The sequence below is a fragment of the Bombus huntii genome, chromosome 13, assembly GCF_024542735.1.
Source record: "Bombus huntii isolate Logan2020A chromosome 13, iyBomHunt1.1, whole genome shotgun sequence".
NCBI lineage: Eukaryota > Metazoa > Arthropoda > Insecta > Hymenoptera > Apidae > Bombus > Bombus huntii.
In genome coordinates this window covers 3,289,554-3,304,351 of record NC_066250.1, presented here as the reverse complement: position 1 = coordinate 3,304,351, position 14,798 = coordinate 3,289,554, and the positions used below count along the sequence as shown (strand labels likewise).

General features: G+C 43.1%; 1 protein-coding gene across 6 annotated transcripts in view; it reads left to right on the top strand.

The window, feature by feature from the left end:
• LOC126872483 (broad-complex core protein isoforms 1/2/3/4/5) overlaps positions 1-14,798 on the top strand; it is a 59,681-nt gene that overhangs the window by 31,040 nt on the left and 13,843 nt on the right. For 2 of the 6 annotated variants that reach the window (XM_050632502.1, XM_050632501.1), the window contains exon 6: positions 14,522-14,797. The exons of 2 other annotated variants lie outside the window; for them this stretch is intronic. In XM_050632502.1, the coding sequence (XP_050488459.1) occupies positions 14,522-14,784 (263 nt within the window). In that variant the 3' untranslated portion in view covers positions 14,785-14,797. Of the gene's footprint in view, positions 1-347; positions 1,272-14,521; position 14,798 lie in introns of those variants that run through there. 2 more of the 6 variants (XM_050632500.1, XM_050632497.1) reach the window with 1 other exon arrangement.

Sequence of the window (14,798 nt, the reverse complement as noted above, 5' to 3'; positions counted from 1 at the left end):
CCAAAGTAACGCAAAAATATTGACAAACATAAAAAAATAAAAAAAAAAAAGACAGTTTGAGCACGGCTTGGTCGGGTGACGGTGCAATGTGCGCGACTAATCGAGAAGGGCGCACGAATTCTCTCTCTCTCTCTCGGCTCGGAAAAAAAGGTGGTAGATGGTGGTGTAAGAGTGAAAGAGAACAATTGACGAGGATCGCGGGACACGCGATGTGTGTGACTAGAGAGAGGACTCTAGAGCGGAGGGGAACGGGTTTCCTCGTTCCGTGTTAACGTGTCCGACCTACGTCCGACCTGACGTTCGAGCACAAAACCAAAAGTAACCCCTGTGTCTGGTTCTGCCGCCAGGTCAGTTGGCCGGCAGCGGCGCGTCCGATGAGTTTCGATGCGAGCCTTGCAACAAAATCCTGACCTCCCTAACGCGGTTGAGGCGGCACATACAGAACGTGCACACCAGGCCCAGCAAGGAACCGATCTGTAACATCTGCAAGCGGGTTTACTCGAGCCTGAACAGCCTCCGGAACCACAAGAGCATCTATCATCGGCAACACAGCAAGAACGAGCAGCAACGCAAGGAGATGGAACAGATGCGCGAACGGGAGAGAGAGCAGAGAGAACACTCGGACAGAGTTACCTCTCAGCAACAACAACCGCAACAACAGCACCAGGATCAACAGCAACAACAGTCACGACTGGGATAAACGAGAGCCGGAGGTCCATGAAACCTTCGATGGATTTCTTGGTCCTCTGGATCTCTCTGTCTCTCGATATTCGTTCTTCGAGATATCGAGAATTTAGGGATCGAGAACGGTGCCAGTGTTTCACGTGTGCGACGATCATAGTACGCCGTCAAAACGAGAGTTTAAAACATTCGTCGGCTAACGTTTAACGTACACACACGTCGTAAACGAGTCGTTAAAGAATCTCCTCTACACACTGGTCCAATTTACGTTATATCGGTTTCATGGCAATATCGTCGTAGGATTGCTAGACGCGTCCCGTTTCTTTCATTACGAGATATGATATTTACTTACGATAGGCTGTCGATTTTTGCATACGTTCTCTAGCGCTACCGTGGATCATTGATGTCGCATTTGTCTCCTTCACGAAGTAGGAGCTGTATGTCGAGGGAAATGTCGTCTTTGAATTCGGGTCGCGGGAAAGATCATGTGATAGTAGGCGATACTGTTATTATATTATAGTTTCTCGTATTTTCGTTCGAGCGGACGAATATTTTAAATTAAATAGACTAAAAGGAAAATAAAAAAAAAATGAACAAAAAGCGTAAAAAAAAATACATAAAATGAAGCTAGACCTCGAAGCACTTGAATCGCGCGAGAAGTTTAATTTTTCTACTAAGGTTACAAAGAGATATATATATATATACATATAAATGTTACGTTGAGTGTATATAAGTAGGTAGGTGCTCGGGTCGAGCAAAAACGATTCGGAACGTCAGGATTTCCATATTCGTGAGTGAGTTCTCTCGTTGTTTCGATCTTCTTTATTTAACTATTCCGTTTCGTAAGAAGAAGAAGGAAAGATGAAAAGCGTCCCCTTTCAGTCTTTTTTTGTATTACTTAGTTTACGAGGGGTGGTTATCGGGGGTAGTCGCGCGAGTATCGCCTGGCACGATGTTACGAGGAAAGTCGCAGTACAAAAACGTGAAAATATATTATATATAAGTTAATAATATGTAACGTAAGTTAATGATCGTAATGTTCTTCGCTTATCCTACGTATAGAACGTTGACGAGATATTAGACGCGCGATCGTCCGTCTCCTTTCATCCTATTTCCGTCTTTCTCATTCTCTCTCTCTCTCTCTCTCTCTCTATCTCTCTGTCTCTGTCTCTCTATCTTTCTCTGTCTCTCTCTTTCTCTCTCATCCCTTTTCCCGTCCAGACTCGTGAACGAGAAGAAGGAACTGGCTGAGAACAGCAACGAACGACCTTGCTCGTTTTGCTCCGCTCGCACGCGATTCTTACCTGTCTCCTTTAACAAGAGAGCGACGAATGTGACGATCGAAATACGTGTAGAGGTACCTTAAGGTGCAGCCAAAGGAAAGTTACTTAATATACCGTTCTTACGGGATGTGGTGCAATGAAAAGTACCGAAACGCTTTTTTCGTTCCTTCCTCCCGCCCATGTTGCACACGTGCGCCGAAATTTTTGGGAAATTGTAACGGTACCGGAAACAACAAGAACGATGTGTATCGACATCACGCGCGTTACTCACCACGGAGAACAATTCCGTCGAGACAATCAATGTCGATTGCTAAATTAGCGGTTGCATTTCGCTCGGTCGATTTCGATTGGTTCAACGCAACGGTGGCATCGTTCGCGGTTACAATTTAGTATTAATCTTAATTTATTCTACGTTCGAGACGTGTTTCATCGATCGCTCGGATGGGTTTCTTTTTTGTCTCGTTTTTCTGTTACAAAGGTACGCGTTTCTATTTTTAATATACTTCGTTTGTCTTTTTTTTCTATTTTTTTTTTTTTTTGTTTGGATTTTTCGACGATTATTGTTATCGCGAGAATTCTATCTAATGGTTACCTTTTTGTTATTTTGCGACTGCGATATCGAGATGAAAATTGTGATAGCTCTCGCGTTTTTTATTCACCCTTCGAAAGGAATCGAAGCTGGCGCAAAAAAACATCAACTTCGATCGTAGAATATTCTTGACGAAGACTGCGTCGCCTATTACGTAGAATGTACATATAAATTCTGTTCAAACGAAAATAGACGCCGTAGAGGGCGCGTGCGTACGTATTCATGTAAATAAGAAAGTCTTTTATATCTGAATTTATCGATACGAACGTAATTACACGAATATATAGAAGTTTATAAATACGTACACACACGCACATATACGATACATACTCTGTTCTCTTCTCCTTTTAGTCTCTAATATTGTTACTTCTCCTTGTTTCTTCTTTTTTTTTTTTTTTTTTAATTATTATTGTTCTCTTATCGGGTTTTCGGGGATAGCGTACGTCCAATAGTACTCACACACGTATACGCTTATCGTATCCTTGTTTTCTCGTTTCGTAACTATGATTAATCAGATTTTCGAATGGACTTATCGTCGACGATCTGTTATCTTTATTACTATTGCATTACGATAATGAATGATAATTATTATTATATTGATATTATTCTTCGAATTTATCCATGATTATTTATATGAATAAAATGTTTCTTTTTTGTACGCTGAGAGAGAGCGGCCCCCTGTTATTTTTCACGTATCGGAGAAAGGTGCACGCGGGTAACGTCGTGCGTCTCGTTAACCTTCGCGGCTTTATTATGCAACCTCGGCTGCGTTTTATATTTTCTTTTCTGTGTTTTGTTTGGCCGCGTTACACCTCGTTGCCCTGCGTGCGCTTCCGGCCGACCCATATACACGCATACCCCACCGTACTACGTAAGCCCCAGACCCCGTGACACGTATATTCGCCGCCCGAGGTGCCTCGTGGCCGTCCCCGAGTCAATGGGTACGCGTTCACGCTCCACAGCACCGAGGGTCAGACCGTCGTGAATACGCCGTTATGTGCCAGTCCCGAGGACGCGCGCGCCAGCTCTGCACTGCCTGTATTCGCCGTTACTTCCATCTTTCTTTGCCCTAGAACGAACACGAGGAGCCTTTTCTCGTGTCCTTCGGCTTGTTGACAACAAATCGCCGTCGTGTTTCTTCCTTTCGCTTTCTCCACCTAGAAAGATGCGAGATGCCTCTCCGTTGCATTCCACGACGCGGTACGACGGGACGCGACACGATACGACACGACACGACAAAAGAGTATAGAGCTGACAATGAGTATCGTCGTGGCGTCGTCGCGTCGTCGCAAATATTATCGAGGTTTTCACCTTCGATTGTTTCGCGTATATGGCCATTGAACGTACAGGAAAGGAATGTTATGAGCGAGAAAGAAAACGCTTCGAAGAATGCAGCGGAGACCTCGACTCAGTCACGGCTCAGGGCCGCGCAGGAACGTGCACGCGCATCGATAACCGTGCCTCGAGATTCGTAGAGAATCCCGACTTCCGGTGGCGACGATCCTTCGATCGTCGCGTTACCTATGGTCAATGACAAACCAGAGCCACGAGCTACCTTTCTCTCTACGATCGGTACGATCATACGGAAAAGGAGAAAAAGAATTTCGAGCGGCCGCAATTAAATTAAATGTTCTCGTGGCCGGAGGTTGAACAACCCTCGAAATAGCTGCCACCACGTGCAAATCGGCGGCCCCTCGATGCATCTGTATTTCCTTATCGTGTATCCTCCAATCTGTCACCTTCTTACCATCAAATTGCATTTACCATCCTACGCAAATACCATCCAAATAGCCCGAATATACATTTGTTCTTCAATCTTTTCACTTTCCTACTCGTTTTCCTCTGATGTTACCTAATTTTCAACCTTACATACCTCGTACGAACGCCAACGAATTCCGCATTTAGCCTTACCGATCACACATTACCACCCTCATCAACCCCCGGCCCTGCGCATTAAAGAATACCATCAGCGTACACTAATCTTGTCCAGTGATATTAATGGCAGTCGTATCTTTGTTCTTGTTTGTTCCCGGTCCCGCTCGCTCGGCTATACGTTCGGCTCTGGTTCGTCATTGTTCTGTGTGTACCTACCCGCTACCTTCACGAACACGGATTTGCGCTGGGGGTCCATCCACACACGTGGCTCTCCGTGTGCCTCCTCCTACGCCACAAATATTGGTTCGTAACGGAAAATATCTTTTCTTTTTAATTGGGTGTCGATATTTATAACGGACAATGGTGCTTGGTCTCTCTCTCTCTCTCTCTATATATATATATATATTTCTCTGTTTCTCTCTTAATTCTTCCGTAACTCTACATTATTACTTATTACTTTATTCGCTCTTTCACTGTTTCTTTGCCATTTCTCTCACTCTTTGCTTAAAAAAAAAAAAATTCTATTTAACTCTTTCTCGTATTACGCTGCTTTTTTTTAATTTTTTTCATTTCCATCTCTGTCTAACCTTCGATCGCCTTATTCACTTGAATGCTAATTCTCTATATAACTATAACGATTAACAACAACGACAATAAAAAAAAAAACAATCGGCATTTCCCTTTCGTTCGTTTGCGAAAAATGAAAAAAATAATAATAATAATAAATCGGTCGGTGACGGTCCAGCAGGCCCACCGTCGGCGATTCTCGCGATGAGATTATCGCACCCGTTACACGGCAACCCACTGCTGCCACCGGGTGTATGCTATACCTGCGACGTTTGCGGTAAAACCCTTTCCACGAAGCTCACCCTCAAACGGCACAAAGAACAGCAACACTTTCAGCCCCTGAATAGCGCGGTCTGCGCTCTCTGCCACAAGGTGTTCAGGACGCTCAACAGTCTGAACAATCACAAGAGCATCTACCATCGTAGGCAGAAATAGAGCCGGTTATCGTCGCGTTATGCTCGCATCGTGCCGAGGAACACTGTAAAACGAGCTTAGTAGAAAGACAGAAAAAGCACGAAGGAAGGAAAAAAACGGTGCCAATGGACGACGTTGTGGGGGCTCCAAGGAATGAGAACGATCAACTTGTCGACAGCATGGCCGCTCGAAGGATCGCGATTGTTCTTCTCATTTTTCTTTCCTTTCCGCGTCTGTTCGATAACGCGCGTTACCGTTGCCTTTGTTATTGTCCCTTTTTTCGTCGTTCACGGCTGCAAGCCGCGCGAGTAAATGGAATTGTTGTTAGTTGTTAATTATTATCGATTGGTTAGTCGTCACGACGACGACGTGTTCGTTAGTTCGGCGATTTGTCTGTTAACGTTTGCGATACATGGGACCAGTAACGTGATCTCGGGTCGATAGTTTTTAATCGGTCGAGAAAAAGGCGATATGTCGGTGGAGACGAAAGTGTAACGTAGTAGAGTTTTAACTTCGCGCGTGCATGCTGTTCGCGACGAGCGCACGCTGCTTCTTCGTCGATGGAGCGAGACCGAGAGACGTCCGTATTGCGAAGAAAGAGATATATCATGGAAATCGAAAGAGACTGACTTCGTAGAAACAGAAAATCAGTGCTTCCAGACGAACATGATGAACGTGGCGATTGTTATTCCAACATGGCAGTCGAGTGCACACCTTACGGGACGACACGTGTCGATATATTTTCACCGAGTTCCAATGTTGAACTTCTCCGGGCGAGATTTTGTACGGCCGTACGATGAAACGTACAAAATCTGAAAATTTTGGCCTCCATCTTTGGCCGGACTAACGTGTTATCAATTTGTTAGGGCTAAGCGTTTTACGAAGTGAGATTATTCTCATTATACGAAAGGATTCCTCGGTTTCTCGATGAAGAATCGAAACGAATCTTTTTCATCAACATAGTCGCGGAAGCTTGTGAGAGAATCAACCTTCCGGACGCGTCCCGTCCGCAGTCGAGGCTTTGCTCGTTGTTTCAGCGTTGCGAATGCCCGTTTTCATCGATTCGAGTCATCTTCAACGCACGTTCGACGAATCTAAAACGATTGCCACGACGACACTTCGGATTTGCCGTTTTCCCTGATCAGTTTTACAATTTCTATATCGCGGAGTCTTGGAAGGAAATTGGGGGACGACGGTGATCGTGTATGTTCTACAGCGCGTAGTGCTGCAGAAAAATTAGTATAAATCGCATAGTTATTTTCGTCTACTTTTATACCGCGTAACTCTCCGGATCTTTCTACGATACTTGTGTGAAACTTTCGAATCGCCCGAGAGCCTAACGAAAGCGAGTTGGTCAGCCGACTGACCGAGGGTTTCGCGATGAAAAACCAAGTCTGATCGTACGTTGGCGATGATTCGAAGGATATCGGCGGCTTCGCAGAATCGTCGGCTCGTCGAGTCAAACGCGAATCGTTTAGATTCCCGTGAACGGGCCGATCACACGGCAAATGTTCAGTGCAACGTCCTTTCGCGCGACTCGTCTTCGAGACGCGCTTAAACGACATTCTGTACCGATACACGGCTTAATCGCAGGCTATACAGTAGTTAGATTTATGTAATGCAACAAAGGAATGGGAGAGAAATGAAACAAAAAAAAAAAAAAAAAAAAGAAAAGAAAAGATACTTCCAGGTGTCGGAGACACCATCGTCCAACTAACTTTTAGGCGGAAACGTCCGAAACGTTTCGACAAGACTGTAAACGAAATATTGATTAATCAGAAGACTCGAGAATTTTTAATTGTTTAGTTGTTGAGGGAGGGCTACAGAGGGGAGGAATAATTAGTTTTGGGGGGAGGGCAGGGGAAATACGCGCGGATGAAGCACAAGTGGGGAACCTCCGTCGCGGATCGATAACGATCGCATGGTAACACGGTTGTAAAAAGTAAACAAAAATGACAAAAAAGTTACGCAGTGGCAGGGTACCCGTGGTAGAGGGGACCGTGTACGTACGTTCTCCTCTGCGACGAATTTCGTCCTCGTTCCGCGACGGACACTGAGAGACAGGAGATATATTGATATAATATAATATAATATATATATTTTATCTTAATATATTCATTCCATATTAAAATGCTTTAGAGGGGTACCTTGCACACAGACACATATTCATTTAAATACTATATACCGGGCTTTACGTAAAGTACCTTATCTTATTAAATATTATTATTTTTTATGACTATTATATACGGACGATTATAGTTGCATTTTTATTACTATTATTGATCGTTGTCGTGGTCGTTAGCATCGAACGTTAATTTCACTTTCCTTTTTCGCTGTTAAATCTTTCGTCACCGCAACGCACACCACTCGTTTCTTCTTCTTAATTCTTCTATGTTTTCGTTTTCATCGTACGTTCCGTAAAGTCGCGCGTCATCTCGACACACAATTCGCTGATATCCGATATCATCGTGTTTTCGAATCATTCTCGAGAGTTTTTTCTATACTCGCAATACTCAAAAGAAGAAGAGGGACGAGGAAAGCAGGAAAGGAAGGCGTGTTTCACCCTCGCGGCCTTGGCACGTTCATTTGCATACACTTGATTCTTTGCCACTTCTCCGCTCCGTGCCTACGTCGTCTACTTTCTTACTCGTACCTTTCGAATTTTCTTCTTCTTTTTTTCTTTTTCTTGCGTTATCGCGGCAAGACGCGCGTCAACGGAGGTAAGACGAGGGGGGATGACAGGGTTGGAGGAGAAGGGGCGCCGCGATGACGACACCGTTTCATGGGAAACGTTTCCAGGCGGCAGAAACCGTGTCGCGAATTTAAACACCTCTTCGGTTTTCAGATAGGGGAAGGGATGAGAAATGAGGAAACACGGTCCACTAACACTGACAGGTTACTTATATACTAAACGATAATAGCCATATATACATATAACCGACTACATAGCATATACCTATATTTTAGTAGAACTTTGATAAGCCATCTCGCGAGGACTTCCTGATGATCACGAGATCGTTCAGATACATATTTTGTCGATCATTCGGTAACGTTCGATGCTTTTTTTACATCGTTTCCTTCCACCTTTCTTATTTCCATTTCGTTACGATCTCATAAACAGAGTCTCGGCGACATCATGGAAAATAAAATGTACGATCAGGTAAAGCTGAGAGTTTCTTGGAAAAAAGTGAAACCCGTGTACCTAATGAGTACATCGTCTGAAACGATAATTCGCGCGTCAGGAAGGATTCGAGGGGTCCTGAACGATAAACATATAGACAGACTAGATCCCGTCGTGCGTCGACGTTTGTAGAGGATCGATCGCAAAATAATTCGCAGAGCACACATAGACACATACGATATATTTTACAACTTACCACTGTGCATCATTGTACAAACGGCGTGAGACATAGCCAGACATACACAGACACACACACACGTATGCGCAAACACTCGAGACATTTACAGACTGACATAGACAGCTGGATATACATATACATATACTTATCGATGAACATGGAATACACGTTAAACACGAAGACAACACTTGTACATCGTTAGATAGGCTATGATAATTTAAATTAGGTTATATTCTGTTAAGTGGTCCGCGTCGTTCGTATTTTCGGCGTGGTATACACTCGTGATTTCCGTTTCTATGACTGATGGTGAGGTTCAACGACGAATGAAATGGACGCGAGATGGATAGTGGGAGAAGAAAAAAGAAAGAAAGAAAGAAAAAAATGGGAAATCGCTTTAGCAAATTTTCTTTAGAGTTCCGAAAGTACGTTCGACGCCGAGCATTTTCTTATGCAAACAAATGAGTGGGGGAATAAGGAACGATGTCGGGAAAGAGTGTGGTGTTTCTTTGTTTGGTTGGAAAGAGGAAATGAGGAAGAACGAAGCTTTAAATTACGAGAGTAACGAACACAATTTTATAGTAGTCAGTACTGGGGAAAGAACTGATATTGATAATATTTAAACTAGTAGATTTATTCAAAGAAATTGATTTGTGACTACTGTAAAAATGGCCAAATATAATTGCGGAATATATATTTCGCCCTCCGATCCGCGGTCGGCGCTATATTATGAGAATAATAAATTATTAATGAAATTAATATAAATTGAATGAATATTTAACTGCAAATTATATATTAGTAGAAGTTTATTTGAGTATTTTCTTTCTCTTTTTTTTCTTTTTTTTTTTGTTTATCATTCGTTTAATTTCGCTCTACGTTAACGCGTTATGAAGAGACCGTGCTACTGTGGTTTTAAATAATTTATGATTATATACCGACGGCTCGCGAAGTCACCCGTTGGGAATAATACACGCCGTTCTCGGAATTCGCGCTCTGTAGTTGGCCTTGCGAAACCCGCGCAAAGACAAGGAGCGAAGGTGCTTCCTTACTAATTTTAACGATTGGCCAGTGCAAAATGAATCGTTCGAAGCCGATTTCGAACCTCGAAAGACTGAATTGTTGAATTGAACGTGTCGCGCTTGGCAACGTCTGCTGTTTCAGCCCCTTCTTTCATCGAAGGGGCGTAGACGAGGGATGGAGTTTCACGAAAACGTAGTAGAAGAGACGAAAAATGTTCGACGATGAATTCGAAAAGCTGAGACACCGGGGACAAACTCGTGACGCGTACCTGATTGCTATCATCGTAGTTAGCCATCCGAACGCCATCCGCGACACGCTTTAGTCTCAGACTGAATTGGACTGATTTATCTTTTTTCTTTTTTCCTTTTTTCTTTTTTTTTCTTTTTTTTTCTTCTATTTTTTTTTTATCGTTCTAATTAGTCGACTCTACATTGGACTGATCTTAAACGTTTCTTGACTGATGTTACCAAACAAATGTTAATTAAAAGTATCTAATTTCTAAGTTATAACACGGTTAGAGGGAAAGCATGAACGCGATCAGATTGGCAGGGCACCGCAGCAGTTCGAATCAACTGAGAAATGAATGAGTGAATGGGAAAAGCGGTACATATGTAACAGAATCGGCGCAACGCGTATTTTAATATTCATTCGTTGGCAGGACACACACAGTTCCATCTTTTTTTTTTTTTAATTTTTATTATCGCTTCTGTATCTGACATATCCACGTTTCCTTCGTTCGCTTCTCGTTTTTTGTTCTTTTTTTTTTTACACGTTAGGCTTTTAGCGCACAGACACTACTACTGTTTAATTATGGTCATGGGTAAGAGGCACATTTATATACATAGTTACACACACGTCTAGGTTCTGTATCTCTTTTTTTATTTCTTGTAATTATTATCCCGTAGACTTATGCAATAGCGACCGTAGGATCTTACAATGTTCTTTTTTTTTTCTCTGAGTTTTTTGTACTGTTTTTAACGCAAGCAGCTATTATACAATACAGACATGAGAGCAAGCAGCAGTTTCGTACAACCAGCTTTCTTAAATAATAACGTAAGCCGTAATTTCGTTCAATTACCCTACGATAGAATTAAATTAGCGATCACCCACGGATACTGAGCAGACATATACCATCGACGATATCATTACCTGTGCGAGAACGATACACATCGCGATACCGTTGAATAGAATTATTTTGTAATTCCGAGTTATAGAGAGTATTCCGAGTATGAGAGGAAGAATGGGGAGAGGGAGAGAGAGAGAGAGAGAGATAGAGATAGAGAGATAGAGAGAGAGAGAGAGAGAGAGAGAACGAGGAATAGAGCGAAGAAAGAAGCAGCAAAGCACTGAGAAAAAACGAGCTTATTCGAAATTCGTCAGATATGTAAAATTGTATTGAGAAATAAAACACAACCGGTGCCATAGGCTCGAAACATCATGAAAAACATCCGGGGAACATGGAATAAAAAAAAAAGGCTGAATTCTTTCCGGTAACGACTCCGTTTCGGGTACAAATCGTTTCTTCTTAAGCGAAATAATGTCGAGCGTTACCGTGCTTGCTTATTATTTGTTATCTGCCAAGGTGTTCTGGTTATAATATATATTTATTGATGACTATTATTAATATTATTATATTATTATAATTATAGTTATTATTATTATTTTTATTTTTAAGCAATGTCAAATGCATCTTAATATATTTTCACCACATTTTTTTTATATAATATGAAATGTACTATTTGGTTTAATAATTCGCTTGTATTCTCTTTTTTCTTTTTCTTCGTTTTTAGTCACCTATCACATCCTCGAAAAGTGACAAAACCGATAACAACGGTCTCATGCCTCCAGGCAGGTACATTCACTCCTTTAACCCCGTTCGTGTTCCGCACCTGAACCTGTTAAACGATACGCATTGTGTCACGCCTCTTTCTTTCAGCTGGAAGGTAAGTTACGACATTTGAACGTTCGAGCCTGTATCAATGGGAAAACCGACACGAACCGGAATTCTACCGATCGTTTGGCAACGATCGTTCGATAAATCGCGGGTCCGATTCCGTTCACGCATTTTCGTCGATCCTCTTTTCACGTGGCACGTGAACGTAGGAACGTAATCGTACGTGAAAGCCCGTCTCGCTTCGGAAATATCGCAGACGGCGCATGGTCGTGTGTGGAGATCGAAGTAAGAACGATTCTTCAGCAGCGGGAAGGGTCGAAAAGGGTTTCTCGAACGAGGAAAACCACGCGTGCCTTTGTTCTCCTGCGAAACGTTGATTTCCTCGGAAGTCAGAATACAAAACTTTTCGCATTTTTCCATCGTGGCAAAAGAGAACACGACAGCACCAAAGTATAGATGTTGGAGCCAAAAGGCAATCTAAGAGGCGACGCGCATTCTCGATCCATTTGAACAAGATCGAGACCGTGAGAGAAACGAGGGCCATTCACAGTATGCAAAAAAAAAAAAAAAAAAAAGGAAAGAGAACGATTAAGCCGCCACGCCGCTCGCCAGGCTCACGCATTTATTACGTTTACTTCGAATTGCATGCTTTAAGTGTCACCCAGAATGCTCAGTGTTTCCTTCTCGTCGTCTCCTATTATTTCTCTTCTCGTTTTTTTTTACATTTTTTTTAATTTTATTTAATTCCTCACGTCCGTCAAGTTTCACGCAGAAGGCGTGACCCTTAACGAAGCATACGTTATACGTACGTACATATCTGTCTAGAATGATTGGAGAGTGTTTATATATATATATATATATATTCTTATATATACTTTAGATCGGACAAAAAGGACTGCCTACGCAACTTTTGTACAACCCGTTCTCTGTTTATCTACGTCACACACAACCTTCTCCCGTATTATTCCCTTCCTTTCTATCGCTCTGTACGAGCGCTTTTTGTGCGTATGCGTACGTGTGAATATGTGTGCACGATTGCGTGCGCGTGTACGTGTGTACGAATACGTTTCACGATCTCTCTTCCATCGAAATCCTCCGACCGACCTCATCAGTGAGGCTGTTCACAATTTCTTTTGCTTGAAGTTTAACGAGACGTAGCTCGAGAAATTGGATAAAAAGCTTTTTCCAGCCAAAGGCATTGAACGAAGGGGTTGGCCTCGCCTCCATTCGCGTTCGATGGCTAAAGGGCGAAGGAAGAAAAAAAAGGCAGATACGGTATTTGTATTATATAGCCATACGCGCATAGGTTGCATCGCGCACAACGCTACACCAGTGACTCCGTCTGACCGGATCTCTTTTAATTAACGAGCACGCGGCCATTACAAATGAACCGCGCGCCTTCTTATATTAACGCTTAATTCGTTTCCGTGTCTGTGCTTCGTTTCGTTCTTCAAACCGTATAGTATAGTATAGTATAGTATAGTACAGTACAGTACAGTATATACATTTTCTTTCTCCGTCCCTATTTTTTTCTTTTTCTCTTTCTAAATCTACCCCTCACTGGCTCGCCCGCTTGCTCGTTCGTTCGTTCGTTCGTTCGTTCGTTCGTTCGTCCACCAATCCGTTCGTTCGTTGCATCTCTATCTTCTTATCTGAATTGCATACGTCGTAAATGCATAAAGTCGCAAAGGAGACGGCCGGAATGCCAACAGGGCTGAAGAGACACGGAGTCATTCTACTTGTTTCTCTGTGTGCGCGCGTGTACGTCTTAACCCTCGTTGAAGGCTTTAGTTTCGCGGTGGGTTCGTCAGCGGTTCGAAGAAAAAACTGCCATTGAAAGTTCTTACTTCGCTCCCCCGAAAGGCGACCAGCCATTTTGAAACGTCGTCGGAAGAGTTTCCACACCCCCAGAGCCTCCCCCCTTTCTTTCGCTATATCGAATGTGCACTCTGGGTTCGTTTCACTTCGTTTTCCTTTTCGCCTTGTTTTTCCTTTTCGAATCTTGGTCCCGTTTAATCCCGCGACGTTTAAAATGAACGGCATCGCGCGCACGATAGGGTGGGTCGAGGCCGGGACTTCCATAGAATGCCAACGAGGGTCACGAGGTACGCGGAAATACGAAGGATCGTGAAGGTGATCGCATCGCAGAGACGTTGATGCGATTGTTGAAAAGTTGCGCGAATCATGTAAGGAGGCACGTTCTAAAAAGCCTAAAGGAAACGTTGAATTCTGACAGTTTTTGCCGTACAATGAGGCAGCTAGAACTGGTCCGTGAATAATTTGTAAAAACGTGACAATAACGTGTAGAAAAAGAGAATGAGTGAGTGAGAGAGAGAGAGAGAGAGAGAAAAGACGAGCGAGAGAGCAAGCGAGCGAGAGAGAGAGAGAAAGAGACGGGGCCGAGATTTGAAAAGACACCATCGAAGAAAGGACTTTTCCGACATTTATCTTTCGGTATAACGATCGGATTCGTTTTTACATGTTTTTTACATTTTCCATCCTCGTGAAAGAAACGAACCCACCTAATACGCGCAATATCCATTTCCATCTGACAACGTTCCACGTTTTACTTACCCGTTATTGAACTTACCGCGTCGTTTAGGAAAATACGAGCACGGGCGAACAGAGAACGAGCGAGGGAGAAAGAGAGATTGAAAATAACAAGGGACGAATTTTAGAAAGAAAGAAAGAGGAAAATGTTAGAGAGCAGGAAGAAAAAATGGGAAGAAAGAGGACGGTGATGAACAGAGAGAAAGAGTTTATCGCTTGCGTCATCCTTTGATACGAGATAGGGTTTAAGTGTGGGGGTTGCAGCTGCATGAGGTGCATTGTTGTGTTTCAGTGCTCACCTCTATGACGGGGCTGACCTTGAACTCTCTGAACACCCAGTCAGCGAAGAAGCTGTTCACCTGCCAGCTGTGCGGCAAGGTGCTATGCAGCAAAGCATCCCTGAAACGCCACGTTGCCGACAAGCACGCCGAGCGACAGGAGGAGTACAGATGCGTCATCTGCGAGCGGGTATACTGCTCGCGTAACTCCCTGATGACCCACATATATACCTATCATAAGAGCAGACCCGGCGACATTGACATTAAGTTCTTTTGAAGGTTTAGATAAGG